We start from the raw sequence: 25,393 nt of genomic DNA on the forward strand, positions 1-25,393 counted from the left end.
TTTTTTTTTAACATGGAAATCTCCGTGGGTGGTCTGGACTTCCGCACTTCGTGAACCTAATTAAGTGGCTGGGGTAGTTGCTAATCCATATGTACGTGTGTTATAAACTTGACATCTACATTTTTTCCTGTTTAATTCCTCTGTTTATGTCTCACACAACAGGCATATTATTTTATTCAGCCAGATGTGTTTGGCATTAGAACCTGCTTGTATTTTTTTTTTCTTTTCTTTAATGCTTATAACCTCAAGTAAACCGTTCTCATTTGGTAGTCTGATATTTCATTGCACGTGCGGTTTTTAATATGCACATGCAATGAAATATCCGCATGTTAGGTTACCCTTCGCGTTGCAAGAAAATAACTGCTTTCAGAGCTATAATAATGTATCTTGGGCATTGTTGTGACCAGCTCCCACCTCTGGGCATAGAATCATTTATTTAGACGCTTAACATACAAGGCTAGGTGGAATCCATTTGTATGCAGGATTCTCCTAACAGCTAAGCAAGATGCCATTTTATTTTTTAAATGCTATATCAATCCAGTGTGTCATACAGTGGCATCTGAAATTATTTCCTTTTGAACAATGTAAAATCTCCATGTGTCCTTACTTGCCAGTGTGTTTGCCAACCTCACACTAGCCCCATACATTTAATTCTGGAGTGGAGTCATCGGACAATATGCATGGAGAGCTTGGGGACATCCTTCAGTGCTAGACAACTCTACAACGCTAAACTAAAAACTTCAGTTACTTGTCTGAAGGACTCCCATCGCAAATGTACCTCTTGCTTTTCCTGTTAGCCTCCATGGATGTATTCATTCCTGGTTTATTACAGCTTGGCTTCAAATAGGATATGCTTTCTTTATCTTGGCTGAAGTCAGTAGAATGTTTGGTGTAAACTGCACAATGATTTGATCCTGTAGCCATCCCTTTCTGTTCCTTTTCTGCACCAATCAGTGCCAGCATTTCCACCGTCTGTATTTTATGTTGGCTTTGAAATACTACTCAATTTAGTCAATTTATGCATTGACTTGTTGCATAACCTGTTTCTAATTGTATCTTGCATTATCTAAAGATAGTGTGTGTGTATGTATATATATTTTATATTTACATCTGAGAGTATGACTTTGAAGCTTGCCTGTTCAATTGGGCACTGAATTCGTTGTCTCTAATGCATACAGAGCATTCCCAGTCCAACATTTTCATAATGATAGCGCCATTCATGTCAATAAAGATTGATGTCTGTGCAAATCAGTTTAACAGAGAGCCTTCGGCTACAGTCTGTGCAGCCATCAGCAACTGTCTGGGACGTACTGAGGAGGTCCTTACAATAATTGTTTACAGCTCTCTCCGGTGTTTGGGACATCGCAAACCCACAGACTCTCTTCTATCTGCAGTTCTACTTTAGAAGCCTGAAGCCCCTATTTCATCTCAGTAGCTCTGCATAAGTCAAATGACTGGTGATCTTCGTTGGTTGAGGCTTCTTGGTCATGAGAGGTTTGCATTTAAATGGTATGGATGTGTATGTAAATGGTACATGCTATGGAAATAAAACTGTTTGTGTAATATCTTGTCTTTCCATAGCAGAGAGAGAGCTCTGTCGCTACATATTCTCAGGCAACATGTATATTGATCAAAGGGCATTTTGCTGTGTTTTTGTATTAGAATAGTATAAGGACTCCTGTTTCATATTGACATAGTTGCCATGTGGCACCGCCTAAGACACCTTGAAATCACTTCCGTATCGATGCTCTGAAAACCTTAAGGGACCTTTTCTGTGTGGTCATGTTACAGGAATTTTACATTTCTTAAATTCCTGATGTAGAATTGTAAACCTTTCGACCTCAGATCACCATCCTCTTTTCACACTGTCAACATAAGATCATTTTGAAACAAGAGAGAAATGTTCCCCTAATCTGCCACCTGCTTCTATTCACTCAGTTTTGTGGATATATATCTGCATTGCCTAGTAGGACATGCACCCCTGTCACACCTTGAATGGTGAAATGCAACTACTTAGGGACAGTGCCAGCTTGCAGTACCACATCTTTCTGAACAATTCATACAAAGCCCTGAAAACAAGGCCAGACCCCCCCCCCCCAAATTTGTGGGTCTGGCTCAGTCACATTCTTGCCCCCCCCCTCACCCTCTGTTACCCTCCCTTCTTTGCCGACCACTTCTGCTTCCGTATCTTCTACTTTTTCATCTTCAATCTGGTATCGTCTTTCTTCGTCCACATCTCTGCAGACGTAACCTGTCGGGAACTTCCACCTTATTGCCTTCACATAAGGGCAAAGTTCCTGACTGGGTATGTCAGTGGAGATGGGAGTGAAGAAAGCAGATATCAGAGATATCTCTGAAGATGCAGAGAAGGTAGGGAAATATTTAGAGAGCATGAGAGTGAATGACCTTGAATATGGGAATTAGATTTCGTTCCCAAAACAAAAAGGCCAAAAATGAGTCTGAATCATTTTTCGCCCAATAGTTACCGATAGCACCTATCCCGTGTAGATATATAATATCTCTTGTGCACAAGTACACATAGCCCTAGAAAATAATTTGATGTTCTAGTCAGCTTGGCAAGTACATACTTTTTTTTTTTTTTAATTCATTCGTTTTTATATGGTACCAACAGAAAAATGTATACACGTCTTCCACAAAAGCCAGAATTTTGATCAACCACAAGAACATGTTATAGCTTCTGAATGAAATTCTATCTAATGATAAAAGCAGGCAGCATGTTTTTGATTAACTACCCCTCAGAGATATTTGCCTTTGATGTAAGGAAATGTGCAGGCATGGTTATTATTGCATATAGTACATAACCTTCAGAGCAGATTAAACACCAGTGATATTAAACGTCTAAATTGTGATTTTTATTTATTTATTTATTTTTTATTTTATGCTGAATTCAACAAAGCGATATCCCCCAAAAACTAATTACTAGGATGATAGATAATCCTGTAATATGTGTCATTTGTAAAACAAAACAGGAAGGCCAAAAAAAGTGCACTCGTTAGAGGAACTGTCTAATGACCCAAACATGTTTCTCCTCTAAGCAAAAATTTACTTTTTGTGTATGCATTAAGGGGCGTATGAAGGCTGAAGTAAACCTTAAAAACTTAAATAAGGGAGAGACGGGTGCACTTGAACTTATCTTGCAAATACCCTTTGACGACTGCGCTGTTGTCACTTTTTTTTTTACTGCTTAACAAGTAATTCGAATTGTCATAACTGATATAGTTGAGCCATCAACATTTGTTCCCGTTATGTGATATCTGTACTCACTAGATAGAACATTACACACATTTTAGTTGTGAAAGGGTTTTCTTAGAGTATGTATTAATGTAAAAAAAAAAAAACATTTAGGGAGAAGTTGCAGCTCCCCTCCTATATCCATAGTCCTGATTTTAGCAGCCAACCAGTGGCAAGAAAAAGCTTCAGTCAAAATCAATGGAAGCTGCGTGGGGGGGTCTCATTATGCTCAACCCACCATCAACACACACACTCCCCGTGACATTCAAAGAGCACGTGCTGGAGGGGACTGGTGGTAAATATGTCCCATGGCAGGAGATGTCTTTAACATCAGGACTTTCGGCATTTGACTGTGCTTTATTTAGTAATGCATAATAATAAAAAAAAATAAAAAAAATAAAAATCCTTATGCCTTGTTGACGATTTAATTTTGTGCTTTTTATAAACGTGACTGATCACTGGCAAAGATAACTTTGGATGGAGCCTTTCCCAAAATCCATCACCGTCCAGAAATGTTAAAAATAAACATCCCGCTCTTCCTGTTTTTATAGTTTGCTTATTTCCTTGGTATTATGCCTTTTTGTCAGTATTGCTGCCTTTTGGAGACAATACGGACATGAGAAATGTTTCCTGCAGACGTTGCGCTTTAAACATCTTCCATTGGACCTCCTGCTTTCACATTCTGTGCTTCTGTACTTTAGGCCAATGACACGGCAGATCACACGATGGCTCAGAATAGTACAGCGTTTCCATGGCACTGAATGACTACCTTATTGAGATATACCGTACCGAACAAGCGTATTGCACGTTCTCCCTCACACCCCCAGGAATATCTTAATGATGCTTCATGTACTATTAAATTGTTTCTTCCCCTAAAAACGTAATGTTCCATTTGTAAAATAGTCCAAGTAAAAAAAATTGGGGTTTAGTTAGGAAAAATGTATCTATTGAACCTGCGTTAGCTATATATGGTGTGGGGGCAGCCATCTATCTACCCCGTTAAAGGAATATTAAAGCCATTATAGACACTTTGAAATTACCTATGGCTTTCCAACCAACACACGTTAATGAATGATGATGGGCTCCGTGGGTTGTAGGTTTTCTTCGTCTTCGTACCACCAGTCACCCACTTTATCTCTCGTATACCTCTGATAAATGTTCCAGATGTGTCAAGACTTAAAGATTTTCCTCAACTGCCTTCTCAATTGGCATGACTTTGTAGCATTTCCCATCAGAGTATGTCTGATGGACAACAAGTGGTTACTAGCCTACTATAGAGAAAAAATAGTTAAACAAGAACAAGCCAGCGGCCCATAATTCCGGTATGATGCAGTTCTATTGAGGAGCACCTCAAGACATAGTACACCCCCACCCCCAAAAAATATAAGAAATCTCTCCCAAAACTGAAGGTGCTTAATAATGTTTAACATGCAGTTACCTCCTGCCTCAAATCCCAACATACATTCTCAATCTATAGATACGTGAGGAAGGCTGATGCAGCTTTACTATAAAGTAAACAATGCTTTAAGTGTAGAAGAATTTATATCGGTCCGTAGGGTATACCAGTGGTATTTAAGTTTTAATCGCTCTTTTACCACAAATATTTTGGAAAACATTGCAGCTATCCTTCCCTATTGTATTTGGTTTTCTTCTGAAAGCATTTCCTGGATTTGGGTTATATGTGTGCTGTTTGTTCCATCTTTTAAGAGCTTAACACTTAATGGAAGAATTAAGCAAAGCTAACTTATATGAAAAGTATTCATAAGTGTAAAAAAGGAAAAAAAATCACTTAACTAACCGCAGTGTCCATGACTTGCTGTCGGATCCTGTCGGAAGTCACAATCCAACAGTGTGTCTGGACACAGCCGGCGTCTGTACTGTCAGGAGAGGCAGGGGGATGTGTGGGGCGCTGGGTTAAGTGAATCTACAGGCAACGGGAAGTGCTCAGTGGTGGGTTAAGCGAGTCTGCTTTTCTACTTAAGATTTTCTTAAGAAAAAAATCATTTGTAATAATCTGAGAGCTTGTCATGAAATGTACATGGTTAGCTGTACTTGCCTGCATACATGCGCCAACATCAAACATGGATGTAATGCATCCTTTGTGTTCAGAGAATCATGATGCAATGTTTAAATTGGAGCTCTTTATTTAACCTTCCCCGTGTTGATGACGGGAGGCAGAATTTTATCCATGTAAGCCTTCATTATGAAATGTTACTATCCCTTTAATTACAGTGCTACTCCTAAGAGGAAGGGGATCTAGAGCGCTTATTAGAAATATAACTATTTGGAACAGGACCCCAACAGTCCCTTTGCAAATTGTTCTAAAATTACTAAAGCCATGTTGAATAATTATAACTTTGGTACAAATATAAGGTTGGTGTGCCGTACATGCGGGAACCCGGTTCCCATTAAAATCTTGTGTGTTTGGATTGCCTTTTTAAAGATGGGGGAGATGGTTATCTTACTCTACATCGAAGCGTGATGGTTGACACAATAGGAATATAATCCTGAGTTTGTGATGAATCATCAGCCCAGCACCCTCTGTTCTATGAGAACGGAGAACTGCATGCAGCGATAAAGCTAAACGCTTGAAGGCCTGCTACAGCAATTGTGCTAAACTATAATACAGGCACGTCCCGCTGGGCAGGACTGTAGGAGTGTTGTCTTAAACATCTGATTGTCATGCAGGTCCCTAGCCTTCGATTATCTGTGTAAAGCACTTCCTGAGTATTTGCATGCTATGGCTCACCAGATGTTAAGCTTACAATTTCAAGATCCCAGGATTTGCAGTTCCAAAAGCTGGAGACCTTTAGGCCACATAGAGAAGTCCCTTTATTATTTAATCTCCTCTGGAGCATGATGCGCCAACATACCCTTAGCCCCATTTTATGTTAATAATCGGCTTGAAATATCCCAGCAGCTGGCACATAAGGGTTGGTTCTTTTTTCTTTTTTTCCAGAATTCTACTGGTATCTTAATCTCCTGTGTGCTTGTAGACCTTTTTTTTCTATTTGTCTCTTAAAACAATTGCATAAGATGCAGTTTTGTTTTTTTTTAAAAAAAAACCCCACCGCCTTATTTACTAAGTGTATTTTGTATCTTAAAAACTGGAGCTTTTCTCTCAATTTTACCAATTGTTAAACCATCTCCCAATCTGGGGAGAGGATGTCACCAGAAGCTACACCATTTTGTGGAAGTTCACCATGAGTTCATGCCCATAGATCTGGATGAAGACATGCGGAAAAGTAGAAATTACCCACAAAATATATATATATCACACATACATAGTTTTTTATTTTAGTTGTTATGGTTTTAAGCTACAGGGTGCATTGTGTGATGGTTCCAAACAAATGGCAGGGTGGGCACGATTAAGATAGGGTTAAAGACTTCTGATGAGGTTACCTCAGGCATGGGCAATCCTCCATAAAACACTCTTTTTAGAAACGTGGCATCCATGCCATAACTATACAGTAGGTATTAAAGCCCACCTATTTTTTTTAAGACAATTTTTTGGGGGCATGCACAAAGTAGCATTAAGTTCCAAACTGGGCCTTTGTACGTCCACAAGAAAACACAGCTGTTGGCCCTAAAATTCCAATGTAAGACCAAGTGGGCGAAAAAGGTGATCCTGAAATTTCGGTATATACCCATTTAGTGTTCAGATGTCTTTTTGAAGTCTTGTTATTCTGGTATGAATAGTGGGGGAAAGTACTCGCATAAACATTTGCATATGGGTTTTGCTTCCTAGGGTGGTTATCTGCCGTTTCCTGCACCAATTATTTGTGGCCGGTTCTATGCAGAGGACCTATTTGCTTTACGGCGACCGCCAGCTGAACATCTCCTATACAACAAATGGGGGGGGGTATTCTGCGGAATCCCCCCAAGCATTTGCAAGGGGAAAAACGCACAATAGCGGAAAACCACCTTTTATTTTTTATTATATATATATGTATATATGTGTGTGTGTATGTATATATATGTGTGTGTGTATATATATATATATATATATATATATATATATATATATATATAAAACACTACATTTATTTTTTGCATCTTTATCACTATGTCTATTTTAAAAATCATATTTTACTGCCTAGTTATTTTTTTGTGCAAGTTTTTAATAACAGTAACACATTCTAAGGTATTTTCTGTTTATATGTTTGTATCAATTGAGTACATTACACAGTTTGTTTTTATGATTAAAAATGATAAAAAATGTGGTCTCATTGCTCCCACAAAGTATACTGTTGTATAAACTGCGTGTGACAAAATGTCTCCTTTGGCGAACAACGAAAGCTGGCTACAAAGATCATAGTGGGGAGTGTGATGACCGGTCTTCGAAACTGTGCCTGGCATGAACTTACGTGATCACAAAAAAAGTTTTAAAGCCCAAAGATGGCATGCAGGGCCTTTCTCTCTTTTTGGGACTAATTTAGGCTAGAGGTCACCAGCTCGCAGTTTGCATTTGTATTTTTTTGTTCTGGGTTTTTTTTCTCTATGGTTAATCTTTTCGCGTTCGCGTTCGAAGACGTGTTTTGCAGCTGGGCTAATTCAAACTTTGTTTCTTTAAAGTGACGCTCCAGCCATCGTCTGCATTGTAATGAATACAAAAGCTGCGTGGTCCCTTTAATTTTTCATGGTGTTCCTTTTGCAAATAAATGGGAAATTTTGCAGAATCTCCCTATATTTGGCATTCCCCCCCCCTCTCTATGGTTAATCTTTTCTCGCTATAGTTTGCATGTTAGTAGAATTCTATGTCTTGTGGTTCTTTTTTGATTATATATGAGAATCCCTGTCATTTTCAGCTTTGTCCTGTGCAAAGTTGCATTCAGGAACACTAAAACATGTAAACCGTGTAATTTATATTAGGAATGGTGAGAAGCGGACTAGTCTAGATTAATATAGTGGTCGGACACACCATGGTGTTGAACTATTTCCAGATGCTGCCCCTTCTCCAGGGAGTCCGTTGTGCTTGAAGTCGTAAGTCCTCCTCTTTTTTTATTGTCTGAACACGTCTGACTCTTCAGCTCTGACATGTTTTCGTTTTCCTAATCCTCTATAGAGGTGCCTAGTTAACCATGTTGCTGTTGGATCAGATCTCTGTATTGGGATATTGACTTACATTTTGTAATGCGCTATTACAAAGGGCCCGTCCTGGCATGTTGGCTCAGCAACAAGGGCCAAGTTGGTCCTGTGTAGTTAATGTGATTCAATTAAATGATCCCTGCTTGGTAAGAACTGCGTATTTGCTCTATGTACTTTGTATCAGTGACCTAAAATGCTACTCTTTGCCTAACTGGCTGGCAAACGGTTTGAATGGAGCCGGACACATTTGTGTAGAGGTTAGAAGCCAGACAATCAAACCTGCGAAAACAGCTTTGTATTTAAGGTGCTAGAAAGAGGTTCATCCATAGTGATCATTAGAAAATGGCACAATAATTTAGGAGCAAAATAAAATAAAAATCTAGGAAGCATTGTTAAATGGCTTCCGGTCCTGTCTTAGTTTTTTGTTTTTGTGTTTTTGTTTGCATTAAGAAAGCAAAGGGAAAGATCTAATATTAGAATCTGACTGTCGTGTCCTGTTATGGGAAATTATTCATTTTTTTTTTAAATAGTGGGTGTGTGTATGTGTGTGTATGTGTATATATATATATATATATATAATACTATATTCTTACTCTTGCATAAACATATTGACAAGGCATAAGATAAATACGGTTTACACAAATTATATTGCCAACTAAACAATAAGTTTGAAATGGATAAAGTAGGCTGGTTTTACCCTCGGACGTGCTGATCACAGTACTTTCCTCCTAAGCCAGAATGTGACTCTTAAAAGCCTCTGAAGATGTAGAGGATTAGCTCCCTGTGCCCCCCACCTTGCCGTTCGCGTTCGAAGACGTGTTTTGCAGCTGGGCTAATTCAAACTTTGTTTCTTTAAAGTGACGCTCCAGCCATCGTCTGCATTGTAATGAATACAAAAGCTGCGTGGTCCCTTTAATTTTTCATGGTGTTCCTTTTGCAAATAAATGGGAAATTTTGCAGAATCTCCCTATATTTGGCATTCTCCCCCCCCCCCCCCCCCAGCAGGACATGTTTTAGGCCCAACACTTCTCCCTGCATGTGATGCACTTACTGGCAGACGCTGCAGGCGGGGATCTGTTCAGACTATAGTGGGTGCTAAGCCTTCCTGCCACTGTTTGGTTGCTTTATGGGGCCAATCAGTGGCAATAAATGTCAGACCACAGAGGAGGAGGGCAGCTCCCCCCCCCCCCCCATTTTGGAAGGATGCGTATTTAAGTACTTGGAGTATTTTACTATGTATTCTTCTTTAGAGGGGATGTCTGGGACATAGACTGTCCCTTTAACCAGTGTAGAAAGCGCTTTTAGACCAGAAGTATTTTTGTCTGGAATCTCCTCTAAGGTCCATATGCACTGGGAAGGTATCTTGGGAATGTGTAAACCCCAGCTGGTTTTAATTAACATTTTTGTTCCATTAAAAAAAAAATCTAATGTTCATAGCCTCAAGAACAAATTGGATATCAAGGATTATTATAGGAAGAAGTCTTTTCGATGCATACTGTTGAGGATTTGTACACTTTGGTGTTATGCCTTCACTGTTTGTTTAAACTGCTAATTTCATTTCAACTTGCTTTTGAAAGGGCTGTTCAAATTCTTGCTCAAGTAATGAGCCCTATTTATTGGGTCTGGAATTTTAGCTGCTGAATCGAAATCAGACACGAGTGAAGCAAAGGACTTATTTTTGCAAGAAAATGTATGTCTTCCCATTGAAAAGCTTACCTATGTATTAAAAAGGGCCAACCCTGCTAAGTTGGTCATTTTATAATACATGGAGAAGTTAAAAGGGCACTCCATTCATCATTTGTGCTTTAATCTATATAATATCTCTTATAATCTATTGTAATATCTTTTTTAGTTCCTCCGGATCCCCCTGTGCATTTCACTCTGTGCCCACCAGCTCCATTTTACTTCAGTCCTGCATGTGAATGCAGGTTTAGTGAGTAGACCCCCTTCGCCCCATCCGTGTACCCCATGTGAAAAGGGTGCATTTTAGCATCAGAGCCATCGATATTCAAATCTTAGATGATTAATGCTGGACATATAAACACTTAGGATTCATTTTTGTTTTTTGTGTCCTCGGATTGTGGCTCTGACCCAGTCCATTTCCAAAAAATTTTTTAAAGGGACTCTCCAGCCATCGTATGCACTCTGGTTCATATTGCGGTTGTGCTCACCCTTTTTTTTTGTGGTGTCTGTTTTGCAAATGCATGTGGATTTCTGCGGAATCATATACATGTCCCCCTTTCCCCACCCCTGGCCAAATGTCACAACCTTACCAATATAAAGTAAATATGTTTCTAGTGTTTATTTTAACGTTAAATGTTTGGTACGTCTGTTGATTAACGTTTACTTGTCTATGGTGACTGGTTTGGAAGCGAGGAACGCCTCTGCCGTATAACCTGGTTGGCGGCTGAACGCCCCCAAGTAGAACGTATGAGTTAGAAACGTCACCATGCCTGACAGCACACAAAGCACTAAGGGTGCCTTCGGCAATATGGTTTAGCAGCTGTTTTTACAGTAGTCCTTTGGTTTCTCTAATGCTTAATTTCCTGAGAGTCTGAATGGGTGTCATTCACGCTGCACGCAAAGAAAACCAAATCCATTCGGATACCTGCTGTATGTACAGGAAATAAAAATATTGCGGTGCAAATGCTAGTGGAGAACTTTGGTTGTAAACTGATCTTCAATTTGAATTTTGTACACTAACCTGAGATGAGATATGTGTGTGTGTATGTATATATATATATATATATATATATATATATATATATTAGGGCTGAAACAACGAATCGATAAAATCGATAATAATCAATAACGGAAATCGTTGTCGACGATTTCCGTTATCGATTAATCGAGTGATCGATTAGTTGTTGGAGCACTCGGCTCCTTTTACTTACCTCCGCGAGCGTTCCCCGCTTCCGCTACACGCGCCTTCTTTTAGTTGCGGTTCGCTCTGTGCGAGTGGCTCCGTTCGCACAGAGCGATTCGCGGGGGTGGGGGTGGGGTTTCAGGGGATGCAGGGCAGAGTGGGGGGGGGCAGGCCAGGGTAGGAGACTGAGTGCAGGGCAGGGTGGGGGTGGGGATGCAGGGCAGGGTGTGAGTGTGGGGGCAGGGCAGGAGACTGGGTGCAGGGCAGAGTGTGAGTGTGGGTGCAGGGTGTGAGTGTGGGGGCAGGGCAGAATGTGGGGGCAGGGCTGGGTGCAGGGCAGAGTTGGAGACTGGGTGCAGGGGTACAGTGCAAAGTGCCAGGGCTGGGTGCAAAGTGCCAGGGCTGGGTGCAAAGTGCCAGGGCTGGGTGCAAAGTTCTGGGTGCAAAGTGCCAGGGCTGGGTGCAAAGTGCAAAGTTCTGGGTGCAAAGTGCCAGGGCTGGGTGCAAAGTGCTGGGTGCAAAGTGCCAGGGCTGGGTGCAAAGTGCCAGGGCTGGGTGCAAAGTGCCAGGGCTGGGTGCAAAGTGCTGGGTGCAAAGTTCTGGGTGCAAAGTGCCAGGGCTGGGGCAAAGTGCCGGGTGCAAAGTGCCGGGTGCAAAGTGCCAGGGGTGGGGCAAAGTGCTGGGGGCAAAGTGCCAGGGCTGGGTGCAAAGTGCCGGGTGCAAAGTGCCGGGTGCAAAGTGCTGGGTGCAAAGTTTCTTGAACAGTAATAGTCCACCTCTTTTCAGAATGTTTGGGGTTATTTTGTTTCATAAATATTGTTTTTGGGTTTTTGTACTTTGAAAATATTGTTTTTTTTATTACATCATAACAAAATAAGAATGTTAATGTAAATTTTAAGTTGTTTTTTAACATCCAGTTCATTAAATTATTTTAAATAAACAAAAAATTTGCATATTGGTTTTTTTTATCCGATTAATCGATTAATCGAAAAAATAATCGGCCAACTAATCGATTATTAAAATAATCGTTAGTTGCAGCCCTAATATATATATATAATGTGTGTGTAACTAATATAATTTTGAATATTATCTGAGCTACTGTTTTAAGTTTTCTTCTTTTGACTGTACTTGCAGCACAAATTGGTTACAATTTGCGTGTGTGTGTGTGTGTGTGTATATATATATATATGTATATATATATAATATTTTCAATGTGTATGTAAAAAAACATTTTGTGCATGTGGATGATAACTTACTGGAAGGATATTACACCCCTGTCACTCTACTATAGCTTACATAGTTGATATAGATCCATGTTTTATGGGAAAAATGTTCCTATCTAGTCTATGGATTTTTACTGCATTGTGCTAAATAAAAAGAACAATTATCAAGAACTCCAATACTGTCAAGGTTTTGGCCATTGTAAATACTATAATATGCTCTCGAACATGGTGGAACAATATACTTTTTCTCTCTCCTGTCAGTGACAGCTATATCGTGCGTGTGAAGGCTGTGGTAATGAGCAGAGATGACTCCAGCGGAGGTTGGATACCACATGAAGGCGGTGGACTCAGTCGTGTCGGCGTCTCCAAAGTTTACCCAGATGGCAGCGGAAGAAATGAATTTATAATTCATGGCGAACGACTGAAAGACAAGCTGGTAATTAAAACTGTATTTTCACGCATCAGCGCATATGATGGTACTTAAAGCCACTACAACTGATCCTGTGTTTTTATATTTATATATATATATATATATATATATATATATATATATATATATATATATATATATGGAAGGGGGTGCGATTAGGTAAATAATGTGAGTGTTAGTGGGCATCGTTGGTTATCTAATTACTAAAACGGAGTAATTCTAATACTCTTGTTCAGCAGATTGCTAAATTCTGTATCTATAGATGTACGTACCCAGTTATCTACCCCAGAAAAAGCAATCCTGGGTTGGACTCGATGCTGCAATGCAAGATCGGTAGAAAAATGTGTTCACTGTTCCCATGGTTTATTTTAGTTATTTTCTAAGTTATATTTTACAATGCATGAATCACTAATGTATGACTCATTTGGAGGTTACCTGTGTTGATGCAAAAAAAAAATCTATTTTAGTATGATTGTATTACTTAAGGTCGTATGCTCCAAAACAGATTTGAGGCAGTCTTAATAAAAGATCCGAGATTCTAAACGTGTTGCTTGCACGATTAAGCATGTTCAAATGTAAGTTTTACAAACACACCCAAGGTGTGTTTTTTTTTAAACCCCGAGGATAAAGATTTTTGGCTCATCCCACCTAGACTTTATTTAGTATCCTATAACTAAATGCTTGTAGTCCCCAGAGCAATTACTTTTTCTTAAGATCATGTCCTTGCGCGAATGGTAATGTAAGGGATGGGGCAGCTTTACTGTACACAAAAAGGCCCCTAAATGTTATGGTTTGGATTAAAGGTACTGCCCCATATACTGTACTTACAAAAACAAATCTGAACCATCATTCCTAGTATTGTTCCCAACCCCTTCCCAGAATTTTTTTTTACATCTGCCTTGTCGACGATGTATTGCCGGGAACATTTGCTTGTGTGTTTTTCATCTGAAGATGTATTAAAAATGAAGAAAAAAATCGCATATCGGATAAGGTTTAGCGCCTTGATAAATTAGAGAGTGAAATGTTGTTTTGAAGTGGAACAGAACCTTTATTCTGCCGGGGCGTCCTAATGGATGGCTGCTGGCTTCTATGCTGTGTGTACCTTCGGAGGTCAAATCTCTCTTCAAGGTGGACAGTTATGGAGCTCTATATGTATCCACATACAAGCTGCTATACAAATTATCTAAGGTTTTGCGAGCGTCATGTCAAGGCAGAACACTTTACCTTTTTAAGTAACAATGCAAATCAATACTGCAAAAAAAAAAAAGCATGTTTTTACTAAATGTATTTCAAGCATTGCCACTTTGACGTAGCCTCTGAGTTTTGTATTTGCTTATGAAAGATTGCAAAATAGCTGTTTTATTAAAAATCTCGTTTTCATACATTACTAAACTGTGCTGCAGTGAGACTAACAATTTAACGTTTCCCTTTTAACTTTGTAGAATAACGGCCTTTCCGTGGTGCATTTCTCATTCGTGAAAGGGCTATGTAGATCCTCTGTGTAGTAAATGCCGCTAGTTCACTTCAAACCACAACTAACCATTTAGCTGATATGGACTATTATCTGTGATTAAATGAAGATTTTCTGTGTGTCATACAATAACATTCCTTTTCTCCTATAGAGTTGGTGTCACGTTGCTTTCTTGATTTTGCTTTTGTTTAGAGGATGAGTTTTGTGACTTTGTTTGCTTTAACATCCTAGGTGATCTTGGAATGCTATTTAAGGAAGGACTTGGTGTACTGGAAAGCAACTCCAACATTTCATCACTGGTTAGTTGACAACAGGAGGTTTGGCCTTACCTTTCAAAGCCCTGCTGATGCACGAGCCTTTGACAGAGGAGTCCGCAAAGCTATTGAAGACCTTACAGAAGGTAGTGAAATTTAAGACATGCTTCCGTCTATTCTTTGCCTTGGGGCGTGGACATAGCAAGATCGGTTACATTCCATAGTGCCATTTTTAATACTGGCTATAGGCGTAAAACCTGAAGGAATGCTGGCAGTCGAAGACTGGGAGACTTTTCTAATTGTGTCCGGGGGGGGGGGTCTGTCTGGTGTGTCCATTCAGTAGGGCTCAGCAGTATTGACCATGTCCCATTTTATTTTAAACCACTTTGTACGTGTCTGTTTGGATGTATAGTACACACTTATGTTCACTTTAGAAGGCAGCATGAGATATATCCCCAGAGATCACAGAATTCTACAGCAGATACAGCCCATCTAGTCTGCCCATAGCATTACAAGTTAAGTTAGCCTTTAGAGTTAGGTACCAGTAGTAATACTGTAGACACCATGGTGCCTAACTCCTGCGATTTTTATCCATGTGTCCTGTATATATGCGCTCTCAAACCTTCTGAAGCCCCTTCAATGCTTCCATACCTTTGCTCCTGTGACAGGCCAAAATACAGCAGCTGGACAAAGAACACCTGGCATGTAGTGATAAAATATATTTGGATTTGCATTGGGTTACACAGTACACTCTTTCATTTTAACCCCTAAAATGATTTTTTTGTGTGTTCAGACCATAGTCGTACTTTGTTTTCTAGCTTCCTGTAAGGGAAACACTTTAACTTGACAATACATAAAGGTGTGTTTACATACATAGCTTGCCGCTCCTAAGAGTCCCGCTCAGGACGCTGTTTTAATGCTTGGAACAGTTCGCTTGTCCTTCAGAGTGTTCAGTGTGCACAGAGCAATCCGGAACAGCCTAAGACAAATAGTTAAATATTGCAGCAGCTTAGGCTGTCCATGTATCAAATATCTTCTCTAAGCCACTTCATGTACCTGAAATAAAGGTAGGGCTTGTTCAGGAGTATGCTGGCAGTAGGCCCAGCAGAGATTGGTTACACAGCTTTTCTCCTTAGAAATGCTGTGGAACATTTTATGCATATATCAGCACCAGGCAAATCCTAGGAGACAGGTACTCGGGTCCTTACAGTTTTACTACTGGCAAGTACATTTTTGTTTTAGGTATTCTGCGCTGATGCTCTGTGCTTGCTCCGAATGGTCCTGTACCATCAGGGCCTGCTGTATAGCGGTCTCTGATCTCTAGCTGCTGCTCCCATGATTCTTTGCAAGCCACAGTCCCTTAGACTAACTGAGGATTTTTTTAAGCACCGTGATTTATTTATTTTTTATTAGTAGACAGTTAAAATTGTTTAATCATTCAATTTGATGTTAAATTGATTTAAATCACACCATTGTGAACTAACCATGTTGTTACTTCTCTCTTTTAAGGATCTACGACTTCTTCTTCCACTATTCATAATGAGGCGGAACTTGGGGATGATGATGTATTTGCAGTAAGTCTGTCATGTTTTACACAATGTGTTTCACAATAAAATAAAGCATGAAACAAAACTAAAACTTAAACCCGAGACGCGGACAGTAACCAAAACCTTGATACATCTTAAGATACGGGTGCATTTCATGTAACTACCTATAATGTACATCTAGCTGAGCCATGGTGGACTCTTAACTCACCAGCCTACTCCTGGTCTCCTGAACTGAATCCCCTTGTACTTCCACCAGAGTTGATGTGAAGTACTAATGTAATGAGTCGTCCGTCCCATACTTTTGAACTACATACTACACTCCACATCCTGTTGCTGTTTTGTATCCCCCCCCCATCTGTTAATAATTGCTAAAAATATGCCTAAAGAAATTCACATACAAATGATTTAACTAAAGAGGAAAAATATGGGTTATGGTCCAGATAATGACTTTTAAAGCTATTTTGGTAAACCCAGGGGATTCTTTGAACTTTTTAAGTTGTAGTCCTCCTCCCCCAACTTTCTGTTTTTCATTTTCTTTGAAAAGTGGAGCTGAGTAAGCAGACCCGCTGATTTAATGCTTTCTCTGTCTCGTCCTAATTTTACTTGTTTGAAGTGAAGCTCGATTGTTAAGAGACAAGGGGTACATTAACTGAAATAAGGACCATAATAAGGACCATGAAATAATAAGCCAGAAGTCACAGGGATTTACATGATTGTAACTTCTACAGTAGTCCCGTCTCATGTAGTTCACATTTGCTTAAGTTCTATGCTATGTGCAAAAACCTGATTCTGTTGCAAAGTTTAGGAAGGGATCATATAACCCAAGAAAAGATTATGCAGAAATATTGCAAAAGTTACTATGGTTATAGGACAACTTTTCAGACTTGGATCCAGGTTATATTTTTATACCCTCTTGTATTTTTAGTGGTTTTTTTTTTAATACTTCATTTATTTTTAAGGTTTTATATTTCTATGTTCCATTCCATCAACAAATGAGCTTCTGCTCATTTGTTTGTGTATATTGTTAGTTTGAAAAGAGTAAGGTAAGGTTAAACCGTAATATACTCTATTCAGGTCTATGGTTTATTAAAATAATATAGATACTGCTGGCTCTTCAGCTGTTGTAAGTTACTTCTTTGTGACACTTAGCCAGCTCTTGCTTTCTTTTTCTATGTAGAAAACACATGCATACATTACCAGCCTCTTGTGCTTTAACTCTGGCCCCATCTTCTTCATTGACCCCTCACTGCTTTTCTTATCTAATAACTGGTGCAAGAATCACATAATCACAAACATTGTAGTTTTATGAGATAAACTATATATTGATAGAATTAGAATGTCTTGATGTTGTGTTTTCGTTTTAAGAGGTTTGTAATAATAGATTTTACTGTAGTCCGTAACATACTCTATAATCCCTACACCCCAGGGCAGGGAATTGAGATCAACAAGAGGGAACAGATCTCTGCATGTCACCATATGCCCTGTCTTATTCTGACACTCGCCACTCGGTTCTCTTGCGCGCACGCTTGTGCAGAATAGCTTATTTTACTTTGCTAGCTTAGTGTTGTGTGTCCTCACAGTCCAGTCTATAATAGCAGATGAATAATTAAAAAAGGAAACTTTAGCAAACAATGTTTTAACTGCATGTCAGATCAACCAAGGTCACGGCGAATCAAGGGAGGAGCGTGTTGTTCAGCTTCTTATTTGATCAATGAGTCATTTACTTCCTTTCTTAAAGTGTAACACCCTCTCTTCTCCAGCGAAAACAAGTGTACGTGAAAGGTGTACACCTGAGCAGCTCTCCGGCCCTTTACTGGAAAGCCTTTCAGCGCTTATTGTATATCTGAATATCCTGGAGGGCTGCTTTCATCCTGCCTCTACGCTGAGGTGGTGTCTCCGAGGTCTGTACATCAGATGGGTCTTTTCAGGTTTTCTGTTGCCTCCTCTGACCAGATCCTTTCATCAGTTGGCATTTTGTTCCCATCTGTTCTTTTGTCCTAGTTGTAAAAGACAAACAGCAGCAGGCTGGGTTAAAAGGTGACTTCCTCTGCTCCACAGAAAAACTATCATTAGCAGCTGCTTCCCAGCTACCTGCCAGCTTGATTTATGGAAGCAGATAAGGGAGGGGGACAGTCCTCTGCTGAACTGGAGGGATCGGCCTTTAGCATTGGCGTGAGAGAGCGTTCTAGCACACTGCAGCCTGGTGCGTGTACAGCCGTCTGACTGTCACAGAGAAGTCTCTGTACACTTCGAGCCCTAATAATGGGATTCATGCTAGTTCAGAATTATACCAGCGCGTTTCATGAAATACGACGGCAGATAAGACCCATCTAATCCTGATGTAAAGACTCAAACCTCAATGGGTCCTCGGTCTTGTCTTAGATTCCGGGTAGCCGTATAGCTGTCCCGTGCAAGTTTTGATTCAGTCGCTGTATTTCGTTCTACTACTTCTACTGAGAGGCTATTCCACTTATCCACCACACTCGCAGTAAAGTGAAACTTCCCTACGTTACATGATGCGTTTGTTATTTCATTGTATTGTGTAAAACCCATGGAACAATACTGTTCACTGAAGTGATAGATTGCAATGGAAGATAACTATATTATGTTAAATGTGACTTTGCATGTAAGGTGAAGGGCTAACTCGTGTTTAGAGCCAATCCCGGACTGACTACCGTTGGGTACGTCCCTATATAAAAGTTTTATCGCCGTGGTGCCTGCTCTTTCTATATCCTTGAAACGCTGTCCTGATATTACTTGTTTGTTGAAAAATTCACATCCTTCGCCCCACCAAATCCTTACAAGGTCCATTAACTTGACTGCTGTGGGTTTGTGAAGATCCTATTCAATTGTCTATCCTTGCTGTAGCTGATGAAGCGGCTCATTGTCCTGTGTCTCTGGGGCCTTTGAACACAAAGCAGAATGAATAGACTAGTGTTCCCCTTAAGCAAACACTGTAAAAAGTAAACTTGCAATAGGGCAGAGCTGGCCTTTTTTTTATCTTTTTGTTCAAACCAGGATTTTTTATGTCACGCACTGGGTCTTGAATGAAATATGGGAGTTGTGTGTTTAACCCACTTCGTGCCAGGGTTTTTTTTTTCGTTTTGTTTTTTAGCTATGTAGGCTTAATGTGTCTTGGAGACTTGGCAGCAAAGTGGTTGAGTTTATTTTCATCATTGCAGCTTGTTGTTCGTTGCTTCTGCAGGGTCAGCCCAAGGATTCTTGGCACTGCAGCTGATCTATGACTTTGCTGCTTGGAATTCAGAATGAAAAAATAAAATACTAGTTTAAAAAAAACAAAACTTTATAGTTTGTTTTAGTCAAACTAGCAGCTTTAAAGGGATAACTTACTGTCCCTGAGAGCTCCACTAAGGAATAATGCATTCTGTGTGTGCTTTAAAATGGGGGGAAATACGTTGCCACTGATTGGCTGATGCAAACATCCAATCGGTGACAGGAAAGCGCTCTTAAGTGGTATTTAAGCCATCGCTTTCTCTCTCTCTGGCAGTATGTATAGTGCATGTGTGGAAATGTTTGGTTTACCTTGGGGGGTGGGCTAAATAATATGGGGAAATCCTACAGGATCCCCCATGCTTTTGCCAGGGAGACACAATGACAATTTAAAGTGACACCAAGTTATTTTTTTTTGTTTATGGCGTCCATACAATTTTTAGGGTGTAGCTGGTACTTCAGGAGCACTACTTTCTTATACTTAATGTGAAATAAATAATGCACAGGTACTAAAGACTATATATTTCCAATGCATGGGGAATTATCATGGAAGGGATGAAATAATCCTGCTGATCGGATGCATTTTAGACTTCACTAATGAGTGATAAATGTTAATGTTAGGAAATGTACACAACTTACCCGTTTTGCCGTTGCTGCTCTGCTTTGTGTCTTTCAGTAGAACCTGGAATTTTAGTAAAGTAGCCGGCACATTAGAAGTTAGAAGCTGCTTCCCCTATCCAGCCAGCTAGTTCTGCTCATAAATGCAGTGGTGGCATTCACAAAATGTAGAAAGGGGGGACACACCATGTGCTTGTAGACGATTTCCCATACAGCTTTGCATTTTCTGAAAATGTGCCTGCATTTGTTATACAAAATTGAATCCACTTCTATTTTCTCTCTGTTACAATATAATGCAGAAAAAATAATTTTCCTCAGGGCTACCCTGATGCTCCTTGGGCAATACAGGCCTGATGGAGGAAACTAAAGTGTTAAAAGCTATGAAACACGGCACACTTTTTTTTCTGTTCAAGGCTTGTTTTCAACTTTCGAAAGATGTTGTATGAGTTAGGTCTGGTGGCAGTTTTAGTTAGGAATCTGCATAGCTCTTTGTAGAATATTATCACATATGCTTAGAGGCAGCTTTATGTATAGATTTCCTTGTGATTTGGCTCTCTTCTTGTCGAGTTTCCAGATAGTTTCCAAGTTTATCAATTCCCTAGGGCTGCGAAGGTTTATTATGGTAACTGTTTTGGTACACTTTACTCCTTCCCAAAACATCCTGTTACCCCCCCCCCTTCCCGATTGATCATCCTCCTCCGCACCTGTACTTGGCCAGCAGACATTCCCTTCATTAGAGGAAATTCCCGTTTTTTGCAGTAATAAGGCGCTATACATTTTTATATACATTTTTTAAATGTGTTTATAGTCTGAGAGCGACTATTAACAGAGGTCTGTCATTTTAAATCTATTAAATCACACCTGAAAAACTAAGCCTTGTCAACCAAAGCATATTTGGTCAACTGGCAGGGTATCGGCAAATTTTTATAATTTTGTAATTATTTATTTAGTAGTAGTTTCATACATATTTAAAGAACACCTTGGTTTTTCCTACTAGATTATTCCATACAAGTAATTCCATTTAATGTTTAGATGTTTTAGTTTTGTCTTGAATATGGCCTTTCAAAGAATGCAATTTTTTTTGCATTGCAATTTCCTTCTATTTTAGCCACCTTCAATGTTTTTGTCATTTTAGAGTTTCACATTTTCTTTGTTTTTTTTAGCCATTTTATTTGCCTGTAAGATCAAAGTACTATTGTTACGGAAATTCCGTTTTAATAGCATTTCAGATTAGAAATAGGATGTCAGCATCTTGAGCAGAAATGTAGCCCTTGAACTTTGTGTGGCTTTCCATAGTGTAGCTGCTATCAGTCACCTTGGTCACAGTATGTGTCCCTCGCCACCTTACTTCTGCAATGTCTGTATCTGTTGCTTCTTTTTAAATGGTTCTAGAAAATCACTAGTATTGTCAGAGTTCTATTCCGTATTCCTTGAGGCAAAACCTGATTTTACAACTAGACCTGTAGAGATTTGACACTTATCCAAGCTGATTATTCTAGAACTGGCCATTTGCGCATTGTTTGGTCTAGCTTTGCAGAGCTCTGGAAGTGAGGATGCAGACACATTAACATACAGTGAGGTCTTCTTGACATTGTGGTACAATATGATTTCCTCTAAATTTAGGTTCTAATGGATTTCAAGCATTTGAGTTGCATCAGCTGTTGGGTTCTATTTTAAGGCCGGTGATCTCAACAGTCTATAATTGACCCCTGCCAGACATTAAAATACCAGCTTTACATGCAGTGTGGGAAATGCCTGTGTGGGACTGAGTTTTCTGAATGGCCCTGTATAATGCATAGTTCTGTTAGTGAGGACACTTTTTCAAGGAATCTTGCAGATTTTAAACGATTCGTAGTCTGAAACTCCAACTCTCCTGCCACCCCACCCCCCTTGTGCGAATATACCCCACTATATACAATAAACACTAGTTTCAGGTGACATAAGCGGGTACTTGCTAGATGTTAAGAGGTCTTTTCTATAGCCGCTCTTGATTGGGGAAGAAAGCATGATTTGCTTCAGTGAAGCTTTGTTTTTTTTCTTTTAATCCTCTTGTCTTTTAGGACCACTATGTCTTTTTCAGGTCTTCTGAAGCTGTGCACACCTGCATGCAGGGAAAAACAAAAAACTGAGATTGTTTCTTTAATAAGTGTGCATGTTTTAGCCATTATGGTTGTGTTGACAGCTTTGTTTATTGTCCTTGCATTTAGGAATTAAATACACTACCCCTATTCTGGGGGGTGGAAAGAGGAATTCATATGGGCCATTAGTTTGGCGGCAATAGTTTCCTGAGCAAAAGAAAATGACATGCGTAAGAAATTCTAATGAATCTATCCCAAATTCTGCTTGGATTTCTGTAGGTTTTCTGGGACCCTCAGAATAAAAAAAAAAATCAGATGCCGCCTCTACTGATCCACTAAACGCACACACATTAAACTAAAACTTCCATCTTTCCTACAATGTTTAGCTGCCACATACGGAACCCAAATCGCAGTTCTTACGCCTGTATGTAACAGCCCCGTGCCAACCAGCAACAGCCAATCGCGGATACTTCCATGCGTTTGAACCAATCATGGCTGCTCTAGCCGGCAGCCAACAAAAGCAACGTGTTCTTTTTCGAATGACCACCAATGTAAGAAATAAACGGCATGCTGTAAAATACAGGATGTTGTCCTTTTTTCATGCATCCCAGTGCATTGTACTTTCTATATTTACTAGTGTCGCATCTCGTTCAGCAGACCTCAGGCATGGGGTGGATAACATGAAGACTTTCCTGTCTCCTCCACCCAGCTCTATAATTTATGATTCTTACTCTGTGGTCTAGGAATTTGTCCAGTGAAAACTACTTACTGCCTGGTCCAGGTTATTTTAGATAATCCCAAGCCTTGTTTACCATAACCACAGCTATCTTTGCATGTGGTGGGAGATGGGAGGATGTTTCTTTTTCTCACCCGGTGGCCTCTGCCTCAGATGTTCCAATAAATTTTGTATGCTTAGAGCAAGGATGACATAAGTTATGATTTGTGTACAGGAGACACTTTTTCGTCTCTTTCCTGTTACTAAACAAATGCGAATGCAACACAATGACTTCGGCTCCTGGAGACTTAATTGGACATTAGATTTATATCATATAATATAAACGACAACATTGTATTTTAATTGTTTTGGGTTTCTTTGATCTTCTAGGATTTGTGTACAGTGTCATCTTATTAGTTTTACATTCTCTCTCGTATCAATTTCCTTCTGTGATTGGTAGTTATGCCTCCGGTACTTAATCCATTATGAATTTTATTTACACATCTTGTTCCATAATTTTTGCTAATGACAGGATCCTATCTTAAAGGTCTATATTTGTCCTAGCTTTTTTTCTTAAGAAGGACATTTCTCTTTTCAGACTGGCACAGATAGCTCTTCAAACTCATCGCAGAAGAGAGAACCACCAGTTCGAACGATTGCCTCTCCTCTCCCCGGCGGACTTTGTCAATACTCCCCTCTAAGCCCTATTGATCCTTATAGCTTGGAGCTGTATACATCAGAGCAGGTAAGTGTTCCTCGTAACACTTGAGTCCCCCTTACATTGCTGAAAACAAACCCTTGGGTAAGCATGCAGCAAATCTTGGCCACCTACACTGCCCTAATTGTGATAAAAAAAACCATAATATAATATAATAAATTTTTGCTGTACAAAATATTTGTATAGTATAAGCATTTTTGTGCAGCTATCCCATGCTTCACCTTAGGGGTTTTCAACCTATTTCAGACACTTGACTATATCTTACAGTTGGTTAAGATCGGCTCAGAACTTTAGTCACTAAAAATAATGAAGAAATATGCAGTTTATTGGTGGATTGTGGATATTTTTTCTATGGGCACAGTAAACCAAGGAAACTTTCCTGTTTTACACGTGTTTGAGAGATGGACCTTTCATGTTTGCCATAAAAGCAATTGTTGCCAGCACATATCATTAAGTTTATATCAAACTACCGCCTTTTGGTTTGCATGTCTGTTAGAGGTAGCCCTAGGTTAAAATAAACACTGGTTTTAGAATTCTGCTCTTTGTTACGTAATTTACATAATGCTAGTTGTTCAGTCAATGCAATGAATACTTTGTATGCAACAAAAATCATTTTTCAGTTGGATGCCAAATGATACATTAAAGGTTTGGAGGAGCAAAGAGTGTCAATTCATCTTCTCTAACTATTCTTTCTAAATCTCTAAATATTTACACACCGATTAATGCCGCACCTGGGGTGTGACAAGCGCTATTTTTTTTTTTAAAAGTTGTATTTAAGGTGAAGGAGACTTGTATTCTCGACAATCCCTCCTTTCTAGTTCACTGCTGATGAATATGATAAAGTAGGCATTGGCGTACAGAATAGAGAATGAGATTAGAGCAGTGCTGAGGAGTAAAAGATAAAATGGGAATTTTAATTTGTTATGCGGAATGAAAAGTCTATGGTGTCTTTTACAAACCGTACAATTTTGTTTGACGAGATGTAGGGTGCAGCAGAAACTGAAGGTTGAGGTTTGGCCCGCCGCTGTATTAGAGCTCTGTGGTAACTTCTCAGCTGTGGTCCTTCATGCTCATCTATTCCAGAAAGACTTGTATGATTTAAGTAGTCGGTGGCTCTGTATTTTTGACAGATCCCCTGTGTCCTTGCGAGGAGAACTAATATTGTTTGGAAGTCCTTGATCATTTGTTTAATGATCTACGAGACACAACGTTGCGTCCCTTATTTAAATGTCACTAATAACTTCTCTCTTTTAGTCAATATCTAGGCCACCAAGGCATGTCAGCTTTCCAGATGATGATGATGAGATCGTCCGGATCAACCCAAGGGAAAGAATCTGGCTCACCGGCTATGAGGATTATCGTCAGGCACCCATTTACAGGAAATGCACGGACTCTGAGAATGTTGACTCTTACGTTCATTTTGCCAAGAGCAACTCATCAAAACATGACTACAATTACCCTTACATAGACCACTCTGACTTTGGCGTGTGTAAGGACATAAAGGGCTCAGTCATTAACACTCAGCCCACCCGGTGCAAACCCAGGAGGAAAGATGGAGAGAGGTCCCGGTGTGTGTACTGCAGGGAAATGTTTAACCATGACGAGAATGGTCGAGGGCAATGTCAGGATGCTCCAGATTCAGTGCGAAACTGCATCCGCCGGGTCAGTTGCATGGGTTTTGCGGACTGTGTGCTCTACCACTGCATGTCTGACTCAGAAGGAGATTACACAGATGCTTGTTCATGTGACACAAGCGATGAAAAATTTTGCCTTCGTTGGATGCTTCTCATACCATTGTCCATCATCGCACCGGGCATGTGCTGTTACCTCCCGCTGCGAGCTTGTTATAACTGTGGTGTCGTGTGCGGATGCTGTGGAGGGAAACATAAAGCCGTTGCGTGA

The 25,393-nt window shown here is 39.8% G+C and overlaps 1 protein-coding gene across 1 annotated transcript; it reads left to right on the top strand.

Annotated features, from left to right (window-relative positions):
- The first annotated feature begins 2,319 nt into the window (after window positions 1-2,319).
- Window positions 2,320-25,393, top strand: LOC149303240 (sprouty-related, EVH1 domain-containing protein 2). Its single transcript, XM_089481394.1, has 6 exons — window positions 2,320-2,370; window positions 12,617-12,865; window positions 14,562-14,730; window positions 16,094-16,158; window positions 23,372-23,518; window positions 24,746-25,393. Exons 1-6 carry the CDS (start codon window positions 2,320-2,322, stop codon window positions 25,391-25,393), a joined length of 1,329 nt encoding a protein of 442 aa, XP_089337520.1.

The sequence above is a fragment of the Sceloporus occidentalis genome, unplaced genomic scaffold (genome assembly GCF_023333645.1).
Source record: "Sceloporus occidentalis isolate IW3139 unplaced genomic scaffold, rSceOcc1.0.p SCAF_15, whole genome shotgun sequence".
In the NCBI taxonomy this organism is placed as follows: Eukaryota; Metazoa; Chordata; class Lepidosauria; order Squamata; family Phrynosomatidae; genus Sceloporus; species Sceloporus occidentalis.